The sequence below is a fragment of the Theropithecus gelada genome, chromosome 7a (assembly GCF_003255815.1).
Source record: "Theropithecus gelada isolate Dixy chromosome 7a, Tgel_1.0, whole genome shotgun sequence".
In the NCBI taxonomy this organism is placed as follows: Eukaryota; Metazoa; Chordata; class Mammalia; order Primates; family Cercopithecidae; genus Theropithecus; species Theropithecus gelada.
The window spans coordinates 44,312,921-44,326,272 of record NC_037674.1 but is presented as its reverse complement, the minus strand read 5'-3'; the positions used below and the strand labels follow the sequence as shown (position 1 = coordinate 44,326,272).

Sequence of the window (13,352 nt, the reverse complement as noted above, 5' to 3'; positions counted from 1 at the left end):
GGAGCAGCTGGCCAAAAAGCAAGAAGCTTTGTGGTCTGACAGCTCCGTTGGAATCCAGGCTCTGACCTTATTGGCTGTGAGATTTTCCCCAAGTTTCTTAGCCTCTCTGAACATCTGTCTTTACACCTGTAAGGATAATTATACCCATACAGCAGAGCTGCTATAAATACTAAGTAAAGATAAAATGTATACACTACCAAGCAGATGACCAAAGAATAACACTTTAGGATGCTTACTTAATATTAATTAAGGATCATACCCAAGTTTTATAGTGGTTAAACTTTAGATGTAATTGAGTTATAGTTTTCTTTTCTTTTTCAGACAGGGTCTTGCTCTCTCACCCAGGCTGGAGTGCGGTGGTGCAATTTCGGCTCACTGCAACCTCCACTTCCCAGGATCAGGCCATCCTCCCACCTTAGCCTCCTAAGTAGCTGAAACTACAGATGTGCACCACCATGACCAGCTAATATTTGTATTTGTGTGTGTGTGTGTGTGTGTGTGTGGAGACAGGGTTTTGCCATGTTGCCCAGGTTGGTCTCGAACTCCTGAGCACAAGTGATCTGCCCGTCTTGGCCTCGCAAAGCGCTGGGATTACAGGCATGAGCCACTGAGCTCGGACAAGTTATATTTTTCATGTGCACTTTGTTGCCCCCTGTGTAGTCAATACATACGTTATGAAGTATGTCTCCATTTTATGGAATGCAGCAACAACTTCATCTTTAAAATGCTTACATGATTATGGAGGTGTCTGGTTGGATCTCTGCTTTCTGACACGTTGAGGGTCATGACTGCTCGTGACTTAGGGCTAGGACTGTTAGTCCCTCTGATGACACTGTTCCTAAGGGGCAGAATTCTCCATTTAAGGGATCTGCTGCTTATTACACACTACAGCAAGCAGACAGGACCCAATGTCTGTGTATGTGGTACAGAAGTTCACAGGAGGAGCTGGAGTTCACCACAGGCCTAAACAGCTAGGAGAAGATCTGATATCTAACCCCTTAGTAGCTACTTCAAAAAACAAACAAATCTGTTTTGGGGGAGTGTGGGGAGTGACAGGATAGCATAAGATATGGTTTCTGAGCTGGGTGCGGTGGCTCACACCTGTAATCCCAGCACTTTGGGAGGCCCAGGCGGGCAGTTCACTTGAGGTCAGGAGATCAAGACCAGCCTGGCCAACATGGTGAAACCCCGTCTTTACTAAAAATACAAAAATTAGCTGGGGGGCGTGGTGGCACGTGCCTGTAAATCCCAGCTACTCAGGAGGCTGAGGCAGGAGAATCACTTGAACCAGGGAGTCGGAGGTTGCAGTGAGCTGAGATTGCGCCACTGCATGCCAGCCTGGTGACAGAGCAAGACTCCGTCTCAAAAAAAAAAAAAAAAAAAAAAAGAAGATATAGTTTCTGGATTGGGCGCAGTGGCTCACTCCTGTAATCCCAGAACTTTGGGATGCAAGGTGGGTGGATCACTTGAGTCCAGGAGTTCGAGACCAGCCTAGCCAACATGGTGAAACCCTGTCTCTACTAAAAATACAGAAATTAGCCAGGAGTGGTGGCATGAGCTTGTAGTCCCAGCTACCTGGGAGGATGAGGCATGAGAATCGCTTGAACTCAGGAGGTGGAGGTTGCAGTGAGCCGAGATAGTGTCACAGCACTCCAGCCTGGGCCAAAGTAAGACTCTGTCTAAAAAAAAAAAAAGATACGGTTTCTGCCCTCAAGAAGCCTCCAGTTTAGCTGTATACAATACACAATCATTGGCTCCAAGATTTCCATCTAACCAATCCACAGAGATGATGCCTGGGTCCAAGAGCACAGTAACTGTGATGTCTCCTGCAGTGAAGAGAAAACTGAAGGTGTTTGCTCAGGGACCAGGAGGCTCCTGGAGCTCTCTCCTCCCCGTTTCTTGTCAATCATTCTGTTCATTCTAAAACTTAGTTTATCATCATTCATCTAAACAAGAGGTAGAATCTCAAAGTCTCCCTTGATTCTGACATCTTCTGAGCACCGGACTCACTGTTTCCCAATATGGGAAACAAATCCCACCAAACCCAGGGAGGTAGGAGGGGCGAATTGAGGACCCAGAAGGAAACATTGCTGAGCATCTACTGCTGCGAGTCCGGGGAGGGCGCTGCTAGAGGATGCACGAAGTGGTCGTTGCGGTGCTGGATGCATGAAAGGACACTGCTGCCTATTATTATTATGACTCTACTAATGACTGTCCTTGCACAGATAAGGGAATGAGGCCCACGGAGGTGAGGAGACTTGCCCAGGTGTCACAGCTGGGAAAGGAGGAGCTGGGGTTCAAACTCAGAACCGGAATCAGGCAGACTACCCTCCTCCTCTCTTCCACACTCTGTCCGTGCCCGTACCTGATTTTTCCTTCTTCCCTGGGCTGAACCCAACCCCCTGAGGAGGACATGATCTGTCCTTCCGCTTATCATGTTGGCCAGGCTGGTCTCAAGCTGCTGACCTCAGGCGATCCACCCACCTCTGCCTCCCAAAGTGTTGGGATTACAGGGATGAGCCGCCGTGCCCGGCCTGGGCAAGTTATTTAAACTCTTGGGCCCTCACTTAAGGAAAAGAAAGCAACAGTTAATGTCTATGGAGTTCTTAGGGGACACAAAACACTTTTATATTCATCTAGTTCTCAGAGCCCGAGATGATCCCTATTTTACAGTAGGGCAACTGGTACTCAGAGAGGTAAAGAAACTAGTCCTAGATCACAGAGCCTGGAAGTGGCAGAGCCAGGATTTGAACCTAGGCCTAGGGACTTGAGGTCAGGAGATCAAGACCAGCTTAGCCATGGAGCCATACTGCTGCTTTCTCTGTGGCTGCTAAATCATTGGTGAAGACCCACTCAGCTCACTGGCCCCTCAGAGCTACCTTCCTTCTACCTCTACGAAAGTGCATCACTGCCTTCCAGCTCCAAGAAGTACTGGTTCGGGAGCTCGGGAGGCGGGGGTGTGCGGGAGGCAGGGTGGTGGGTGGCTTCCAGCAGGGCTGACATCCTGTCCATCCCGCCCCCAGCTCCTCAGGGAGGGGCATCATATACAGGGTGAGGAGAGCAGACACAGGACGGAGGAGCTTGAACAAAAGGCAAAGGAAAGATGTGGAGCTTGGCCCACCAGCAAGAGGCGCCTGCCTCTTCTCCCTCCTCCTTCTCTCCTGGGATCACTCTCTCCCTCTCCTTGAGATGACAGAAACCTCTCTCTTTCTGCGGCTGCTGGCCCCCGGAGAAGGGCTGGGAGCACGAGGCTTGGAAACCGATAGCGCCCTTCCCTGCCGCCTGCCAGCCGCCCTCCCTAGCTGCGGCAGAAGCTATAAAAAGCATAGCCTTCAACAATAGGTGACATCACCCAGCAGCGGAAAGAACTGGATTCTGCCAGATGCCAGGGAGAGTTATGGCCCCCAGCCCTCCCTCGGGCCCGAAGCCCCGGGGGAAGAGCCTGGGTATGTTCTGCTGGATCCCTGGCGGGATGGAGGCTAGACTCCAGAGGACCTCCTCCTGCTCAGGGAGGGGAGATGGATCCTGGGGGACGGGGATTGATTTCACTGGAGGTTGCAGGACTGGGAGATATGGGGAAGGAGCTGGGGAAATCAGGGCTGGTGAAATTCCACCACTGTCCTCTGAATGTTCTGAGAGACAAGTAGAGGGACGTGGAGGGCTGGGGGTGAAATGGACAGGCACTCCCAGGGGAACTGGTCCAGACTTGCTGTGAAGAGCTTCCCTCTGGGCCCCTGTGGGCTGGCACCGTCCCCAGTCCTGTATGTAGCACAGTGCCTGGCACACACAGCAGCTTTGCTGACTGACTTCCCAACCCTGGGTCTGAATGTCATGTGTGGTGTGCAGCAAGTTGACCGCTCCAGCTGGAATGAGTGGAGGGAGGGTGCCTAGGTGGCCTGTGCCTCAGGGGCTTTGATGGAGGTAGGGAGGCCGTGGGAAGGGCCCTGGCAGCAGTGCTGACCTCCTGTCCACCCCCTGGAAGCTGCAAACTCCATTTCCTTTACGCCCCACCCCCTCCCAGGCTGCAGTGGGGATGCCTCTCCTGTGCTTTCCCCCAGCACCCAGGTTGGGCCCTGAGGAGAGCAGATGCTGTGATGTAAATGTTGAGTGTGGATGAATCTGAACTGTCAGCCCAGTCCACCATGGCCCTGAGCCTCAGTTTCCTCCTTTGTAGAACCAGGGCCACCGGTGAGGGGCTGAGAGTGCAGACTGGGAGTCAGGGGACCTTCCTAGGACACAGGCTCTCTGTGTGACCTTGGTCAAGGCACCTCCCTCAGGGTCTCAGAGTGCCTCCTCCAGGAGAGGCTGGGATCCAGCCTCAGGGACCTGTTGGTTCCAATGCCAAGATCCCTAGCCCCGAGGTGGGGAGGGGTGGACACTCGGGTAAGATGGGGTTCAGGGCTGTACTTCTGGGGCAGCTGGCCTGGCAGCCGGAGCGAGAGCTTAGTTCTTCTCTGATCCAGAGACTTAATCTCCTTGTCTCTGGATCAGCAGCCCAGGCCAGCCCCTCCCTTCCTGTGCTCTGAGCCCATGTCCCTTCCCTTCACTCCTCCAGCCACACCCCTCCGCTATTCCCCTCTCTCCACTGATTCACCTGTATCCAGCTAGCTCAGGCCCCATGTCCTTCATAAAGCTGTCTGTGACCCCCTCCATCCACACAGGTCCCCTTCCCTGGTTCCGTGGAGCGTGTAGTGTCTCCCATGCACCACACTCGGTAGGGTCCACTGATGCTCAGATGGCTTGAGAAGCACAGGTCTCGCTGCAAAGTTGGGCTGCTCACCCTGCATCCTAAGCCTTCTCTCCTTGGGCCCAATTGCCCTTCGCAGCCTCCCTTCTTGCCCGCTCCTCTCACTGACCACCACGCCAGGGCTCCAGCCACACAAGACTCTCTCTTTTCTAAGTGCACTGTATATGCATTCTCTCCAGGCCAAGCACACTGGATATACTGGGTCTCTTCCTGGGACTCCTTCTCTAACCCTTTTTCTGTCTGTCAACGTCCTGCGTCTCCAAAGTCCAGCTAACTACCTCTTCTCCTCTCTGCACCTTGGTCAAAACTAATCCTTCTCCTCTGTGTGCATGGCCCTTTGTTTGACCTTGGTGGATGCAATGACCTCATTCTGCACCACCTTTTGGTGGGTGGGGTGGGCCCTGCCCCTCTGCCCCTCTGCCTCTCTGCTAGGGGTGTTTCCAGAGCAGGAGTGAGATGAGCAGGCATCGACGAAGGGACAGGCATACTACGGGGCACAGGTTAACCTTCATCCTCATCACAATAGCCACAGGGAGGTATCTTACTGTTTCAGAGACGAGCAAAGCCGCGGCTCAGAGAGGCCAAGTAACACTCCCTTGGCCACCCAGATGGTAAATGGTGAAGCTGAGGTTCCAGCCCAGGTCTACCAGATCCCATGGTTGAGCTCTTTGGACCCCAACAGCCAGGGTGTGAGGCATACCGTGCTCTCAGTCAGTGTGTGCAAAACTGAAGAGAGTCTCTTGGCTCATGTGGCCAGGGAAGCAGCCTTAGGTTTTTCTTGGACACAAACCATGGATGTCTTGTTTACAAGCTGGGGTCCTGGAGCATGAGGCACATATCAGGTTAAATAAGATGCCAAGCTAGGACTGGGCAGATCCTCCTCACCCTGAGCCAGGCAGGAGAAATTGAGACTTGAGGAGGAACCTGGGTGGCCAGTGATTCCAGGAGCGCTAGTCTACTTTGTCCCCCCTACATCAAGACGGGCACTGCTCATCTCTTATCCTAGCTGGGTCTCTGGGTAAGACAGGAGCCGCTGGGAGATGGCATTGGCTGTCTGTGGCGAGGAAGCTTGGCAGAGCATGGGCTCTGCAGCGAGTGGGCCAGGTAAAATCCCTGCTCCTCTACTTCCTGGCTTGTGACCTACCTACCAATCCTCAGTTTGGGGGTGGCAATGTCTGTCTCACAGAGTGGCTCTAAAAGCTAAATGTATGTGAAAGGCCCAGCCCAGAGTAGGTAGAGGAGCAGTCCTGAGTTCCAGGGGCATCTACTACCTGCTGGCTGGTAACACCAGCTGGGGTCAGTCCTTCCCGCCACTCTCCCAGCACCTCAGCAGGCAGGGACGGAGCCAGCTGTGGTCACCGCATTCCTTCTTGGGCTCCCTGAACCCATTAGAGAAGGATGGGCAGCACCTCCACCTGCCATCTCTCCCACTGAGCCCAGGTCTCTTGTGCTGGCCATTGGGTTCTCCAGCCTCCACCAGCTCATCTGCCTCCTTCCCAGCCCAGGAAGCAACCGGTGATCTCTCTGTGTCCCCCAGCTCCAGCGTCTGCGCCCTTCCTTCTGCAGCCCTGGCCTGCCTATGTCCTGACCCCTGACCACAGTCCCTAATTTGGTTTTGGGGCTGCTGAAGACTGATGGACCATCTTCATAACAGGCTCTTGCTCTCTCTGCTCTCAAGGGCCCTGCCTTCACTGCTGCCACTCTCAGGAGCCCTCTGTGATGGACCCTGGGCTGGTCAAGCACACTCCACTCTTCCAGTTACCTCCTTACCACTCTCCCATGTACTAGGTACTGTGTCAGCTGACCTCACCCCCAGCGTGTGAACTGATGGAGGCTATTTACTGTGACTCTCTCTTTCTTTGGATAGCTGATTAGATGGACTATATTAATTTACTCGTTCATTTGTTTATCTTTCATTCATCCACCTACCCACTTGTCATACAGTCATCTACTTACTTACCCATTATTTCATTCATTCGTCTATCCATCATCCATCTACTCGTTCATCTCTCTATCCATCAATGTAGTCATCCATCCAATAATCCATCCATCCATCCATCCATCCATCCATCCATCCATCCATCCATCCAACAATCCATCCATCCATCCATCCATCCAACAATCCATCCATCCATCTAGCCATCCAATCATCCATCCATCCATCCATCCATCCATCCATCCATGCATCCATCAATCCTACCCAACACCTACTAAGCATTTATTAGGTACCAGGCCCTGTGCTGGATGCATGGGGTGCAGAACCAAATAGGTTATGGTCTCTGCTCCCAAGAGCTCACAGTCCAGTCTGGGAAGACAGGGAGACATGAACTCTGAAGTTCCTTTCCATTCCAACATTCCTGAAAATCTGACTGGTACCCAGGCTCTGCCAGTGAGCATCAGGTGGATGCTTGTGGCCTGACTAAAAGGCTGGGATCTTCCTTTGCCTGGGAACATCAGGGGCTTAGGCTGATCCTCCTTCATCTGGGAACATCAGGGCCCTCCTCACCAGCTTAGCTGAGGCTCTGAAATCTCCTCTTTCTTCCAAGCTGGTGTACGGATGCTGCTGAGGGGCAGTGTGGAACACAGTATGGGACCCTCCCTCTGGAAGGCCACTGCCAGCACCTCTGACCCTACCTCCACTGGTGAAAGTTGGTAGAGTCTGAGGAAGGAGTGGGCAGAACGCAGTTTCAAATTTTACTTTCCCTGGATTCTCTTTCTCTCTTTTTTTTTTTTTTTTTTTTTTGAGGCAGTCTTGCTCTGTCGCCCAGGCTGGAATGCATGGAGTGCAGTGGTGCAATCTCAGCTCACTGCAACCTGCGCCTTCCAGGTTCAAGTGATTCTCCTGCCTCAGCCTTCCGAGTAGCTGGGATTACAGGGGTAGGCCAACACGCCTGGCTAATTTTTGTATTTTTAGTAGAGATGGGGTTTCACCATGTTGGCCAAGCTGGTCTTGAACTTCTGACCTCAAATGATCCACCTGCCTCAGCCTCCCAGAGTGCTGGGATTATAGGCATGTGCCACCACGCTCGAACTGTTTTTTTTTTTTGAGACAGGGTCTCATTCTGTCACCCAAGTTGGAGTGCAGTGGTGCAATCGCAGCTCACTGCGGCCTTGACCTTCCAGGCTCAAGTGATTCTCCCACCTCAGCCTTCCTAGTAGCTGGGGCTACAGGTGTGCACCACCACACTCAGCTAGTTTTTTTTTTTTTTTTAAATTCAATTTTTTTGTAGAGATGGGGGTCTCACTATGTTGCCCAGGCTGTCTCAAACTCCTAGCCTCAAGTGAGCCTCCTGCCTTAGCCTCCCAAAGCATTGGGATTACAGGCATGAACCCACTGTGCCCAGGCCACTTTCCCTGGATTCCTTATCCTCCTCTCTAAATTATCTCTTTCCCCCTTTCCCTCCCGTCTCCATTTCTCCTATCTCTTCTCTCCCTGTTCTCTTTGTCTCCTCCCTGATCTCTCTTACTTATCTCCCTTCTCCTGTTTCTTCTCTCTTCTCATTGAATGCTGGGACACATGGAATTCAAATTTTGGGTCACCAGTGTGGGTCCTTGGAAAAGTCAGGACTCTTCTCTCAGCTAAGTCTCCTTTCCTAGAAACCACGACTCAGAGAGGACAAACCAGAGGGTACATTTACCCTGCCCAGGCTGCAAAGAACAGGCGCTCCTTTCCTCACGCCCATCCAGTTCCTTCCTTTTCTCCCTCCCTCCTTGTTCATATTCTTTCCCTTGCCCTTCTTTAGGGAGCATAGACGAATGCTGAATCACACCCTTAATTTTTAAATTCTAATTCTCACCTACAAAAGCAACACCTCCAAGCTCAATCACACTGAAAACACAGATCTGTGGAATCCAGCACAGATTTTTTCCCTTGGTTCTTTCCTAGCTCCCATCCCATCCCCATCGTAGGGCTTGCTGGAAGGATGACAAAGAGGAGGAAAAGAAGGGCAAAGGGCGAAGGAGGAGGAGAGGGGAGGAAGAGAGGCCTCCCGAGGAAGCAGGGAAGGGCCTGAGCCCCCCCTCCTCCAGGAGCACCCCTCCGCTCACCGATGTGTCCTCCGAGCACGAGGCAATGATGTTGTCGATGAAGGGGTTCCATTTGATATCCAGCACATTGCCCTGGTGGCCACAGACCTTGGGGTAGTTGGGCTCAATCCTGCCTGTCTGCAGAGGAGAAAGAGAGAGAGAGAAGGAGATTAGTTTGATGGCCCTGGGGTGGCCTTGAATGGAGTGCCTTTCTTCTGGGCCTCTCAACTGGACTGGAATGTCCTGGAGGAATCACCTGTGTTTTATTTTTGTCTTTGGGCCCTGATGGGCCAAGTCAGGCTGGGCCACATTGCTCTGTGGCTGTGTCCTCCCCAATACTGAACGGTGCAGGGAGGCCGCACAGCCGTGGTGGGGCAGGCTGCTGCTCGTTCATACACACCTCTGCAAATGAGAAAAAGGTGCCCCTGCACGAAGTAAGTGTTTAAAGTTAAGCTGGAATGACCAAAGCCTGATGGGCAGTAGCCCTGCTGGCACACACACAGGCCCACGTTCTGCCCCATTCACGCACACCCAGACGCTGGGGTGCACCTACTCTCCCTGGGGCCCACACTCCCTGCTTCCCCCAGGGCAGACTCAGGTTTGGATCAGGAGGAGGCTCTTTCCTGCTGCTCCGGGAATCTCTGGGTCTGCCTATACACTCTTACACAAGCCATTCTCTCCACGATATGAACGAGCATCCTTGTGCAGTGTACATCTTCAACACCAGTATACAGTACCCTGTGGTTGAAAGCATAGGCTTCAAAGTCAGACAGGCCTGTGTTTGCATCACAGTTCTGCCACCTTTTAGCAGTGAAAGTTGTGGCCTTAGAAAGTTAATGAACTTCTCTGAGCCTCAGTTTCCTCTCTCTAAAATGAGAATAGTGATGTCTACTTTTTAGCATTGTTGTGAAGATTATGTGAGCCAATATGCACAGCAAAGCACTTAGTGAAGAGAATATCAGTAAATGCTCAATATATGACAGCACTTATTATTGTACAGCTTAGATGACACCTCCTCCAGAAAGTCCTCCCTGATACCTTAGTGGGTGAAGATCTCTTCCTCTGTGCTCTCACAGCATTCTGTGCTTCCCTCCATAACACAACCAAGCCGAGTGCGGTGGCTCACACCTGTAATCCCAGCACTTTGGGAGGCCAAGGCGGGCAGAATACCTGAGGTCAGGAGTTTGGGCCCAGCCTGGCCAATATGGAGAAACCCCATCTCTACTAAAAATACAAAAATTAGCCAGACATGGTGACACACGCCTGTAATCCCAGCTACTCAGGAGGCTGAGACAGGAGAATCGCTTGAACCCAGGAGGTGGAGGTTGCAGTGAGCCGAGATTGTGCCACTGCACTCCAGCCTGGGTGACAGAGCGAGACTCTGTCTCAAAACAAACAAACAAAACCACAACCAGATCTGATTTGCAGTTTGGTTCTGTTTGCCTGTGAGCAACTGAGGACAGAGTCTGTGTCATCCTCGTCTCTGAATCTCCAGCCCCTTACAGGCCTGGTACCCAGTAGGTGCTCAGTCCATGACTTCCTGGGAGGGGGTGAGTCCACAAAAGGATGGAACAAGCGGTGTGGATGGGTGTGGAAGAGCTGTTCCATGTTTAGCGGCTACAAAGGTGGCAGAGAAGGGAGGGGGAATAGGCAGAAGCTATGCTTCCATCTCTCAGGTCTTTTTCATTGCTACTTTTTTGGGGAGTTTGAAGGAGAGGAAGCAAGGAGGTTTCTCCAGTTACTGTCCATCTGCTAACAGTGGGTAGGTGGTCAGAAAAGAGGGAGGTCTAGGTCATACCGCTCTCTCCTTCAGATTCCTCATCAGAATAAGAAGGAGGAAGAGAACCAATTTCTGCCAAGTCCTTGCTACTGCACATGCCTAGCACTTCCCAGTGAGATGAAGAAGAGTTATTTCAGAGTGTGTGTCCTGCCATGACCTCTTCCCCACCACTTCCTGCCTGCATCTCTATCGGCTCTTTACCAGATCGTTTGATCTTTTGCAACAGAGCCATGGCAGGATGGGTAGAGGAAAAAACAGGACTGGAGAAAATGGCAGTGGTAGGGAAGATGCAGAATGAGGCAGAGAAAGAGAGGGGAAAAAAGCCTCAGAGGCTGGACCCAGGAGAACTTCACTGATGTTGTATGTTGTGGAAAATTAGAGGATAGAGAAAAAGGATTTGGAGAGTGTTGATATCAGTTATGATATCAATATTGTATGAATACTGAATATTCTATGAATATTGAATACTCTTTCAATATTCTATGAAAGATGTAATCAGGTTTGGCATATATTTTAAATTACTTTTGGGCTGTTAGAATATAATTTTTTAGGCCAGGCATGGTGGCTCATTCCTGTAATCCCAGTACTTTGAGAGGCTGAGGCAGATGGATCACCTGAAGTCAGGAGTTTGAGACCAGCCTGGCCAACATGGAGAAATCCAGTCTCTACTAAAAATACAAAAATTAGCCAGGCGTGGCGGTGGGCACCTGTAATCCCAGCTACTCGGGAGGCTGAGCCGCAAGAATCGCTTGAACCTGGGAGGCGAGGATTGCAGGGAGCTGAGATCGCACCACTGAGCTCCAGCCTGGGTGACAGAGTGAGACTCTGTCTCAAAAAAAAATAAAATAAAAAAGAGAGTTTTTAAATTTTAACATTAACTTTTATTTACTTATTTATTTTTTGAGACAGAGTCTCATTCTGTCGCCTAGGCTGGAGTGCAGTGGCGTGATCTTGGCTCACTGAAACCTCCACCTCCCGGGTTTAAGCGATTCTCCTGTCTCAGCCTCCTGAGTAGCTGGGACTACAGGCATCGACCATCACGCCCAGCTAATTTTTATATTTTTAGTAGAGATGGGGTTTCTGTGTATTGGCCAGGCTGGTCTTGAACTCCTGACCTCAGGTGATCCACCTGCTTTGGCCTTCCAAAGCCGTGAGCCATTGCTCTCAGCTGAAGATGATTTTTTAAAAATGAGACTCTAAGCAGAGGCTGGGTCACATGTGACTCTGAGATTTATTAGGGTTACACACATTATCTTTAACTCTGGAAACAACCCTGTTAATTAGATATGAGGAAATTAAGGCCCAGGGAGGTTAAGCTACTTGCCCAAGGTCAAGCAGCTGAAAGCACAGCTGGGATTTCCACACAGGTGTGATTCTCAAAAGCGAGTGTTCTTGAACCCTACTGGTCACTGTTGGCCAGCTCCCCTCCTGCAGCTCAGACTTTTCATGGGCGGATAGGCCCTGTATCATTTGCTTCCACAGCTCCCTTACTCTCTGCCAGAGTCATTCCTTCCGTCTGATCTCAAAAGCTGCATTGGAGTGCTCCCTGAGCAAGGCTGTCTGCATTAAGTGTTTGGCAGCCAGCCCAGCCCAGGCAAATCTGAGAGTCACCAAACCAGTCAATAGGTGGCCATCAGATAACAGGAGCTTCTAGCCAGCAGCCCATGGGTGATACACAGGAGGGGCAGGTTAGGCAACATCACCGGAACCTATTCTGAACATAGAGGAGCCTATTTAGAAGGGGGAGTGGCCACAGTCCTGCACTCAGGAAGGAGACAAGTCTTTCTAGAGACTGATGAGCTCCATTGCTTAAAAAAAAAGTTTGAAAACCACTTTTCTATAGAGACATCAAGCAAATTTAAAAATGCAATTATTACCTCCAAGAAAAAATGTTGTCTGAGAAAGCTAACGTAGGCTGGGCACAGTGGCTCACACCTGTAATCCCAGCACTTTGGGAGGCTGAGGCAGGTGGATCGTTTAAGCCCAGGAGTTCGAGACCAGCCTGGAAACATGGCAAAATTTCACCTCTACAAAAAATACAGCAAAAAAGTTAGCTGGGCGTAGTGGCACACACCTATAGTCCCAGCTACTTGGGAGGCTGAGGTGGGAAGATCACTTGAGCCCAGGAGGCCTAGGCTACAATAAGTCATGATCATGCCAGTCTCTTCCAGCCTGGATAACTGAGTGAGACTCTGTCTCAAAAAAAAAGAAAAAAAAAAGAAAAGAAAACTAATGTGATCACAGTGCTTAATGCTTTATGTACAATATTTACATGATTGTAATAATGTAAAAACTAAGATATTTATATCTTTTTTTTTTTTTGAGACGGAGTCTCGCTCTGTCTCCCAGGCTGGAGTGCAGTGGCCGGATCTCAGCTCACTGCAAGCTCCGCCTCCCAGGTTTATGCCATTCTCCTGCCTCAGCCTCCCCAGTAGCTGGGACTACAGGCGCCGCCACCTCGCCTGGCTAGTTTTTTGTACTTTTTAGTAGAGACGGGGTTTCACCGTGTTAGCCAAGATGGTCTCGATCTCCTGACCTCATGATCCGCCCGTCTAGGCCTCCCAAAGTGCTGGGATTATAGGCTTGAGCCACCGTGCCTGGCCAAATATTTATATCTTAAGCAAGAATTGTGCTATGCTGTACTTGGAAGACAGAGGCAAGGAAAGTGTGTATGTGTGTGTAGTAAGAAGAGAGACAGAGCTGGAAAAAAGCTAGAGCCTCATTTTCCATAATAGGGAGCCAATAGGCCATGTCTAATATTTGAAAATCAAGACGCAGTGGTAAAAGCATGTAATTAAG

The 13,352-nt window shown here is 50.8% G+C and overlaps 1 protein-coding gene across 6 annotated transcripts in view; it reads right to left on the bottom strand.

Annotated features, from left to right (window-relative positions):
* CORO2B (coronin 2B) overlaps positions 1 to 13,352 on the bottom strand; it is a 213,989-nt gene that overhangs the window by 23,640 nt on the left and 176,997 nt on the right. For all 6 annotated transcript variants that reach the window (XM_025390635.1, XM_025390632.1, XM_025390634.1 and 3 more), the window contains one exon: positions 8,795 to 8,911. In XM_025390635.1, the coding sequence (XP_025246420.1) occupies positions 8,795 to 8,911 (117 nt within the window). The remainder of the gene's footprint in view (positions 1 to 8,794; positions 8,912 to 13,352) is intronic.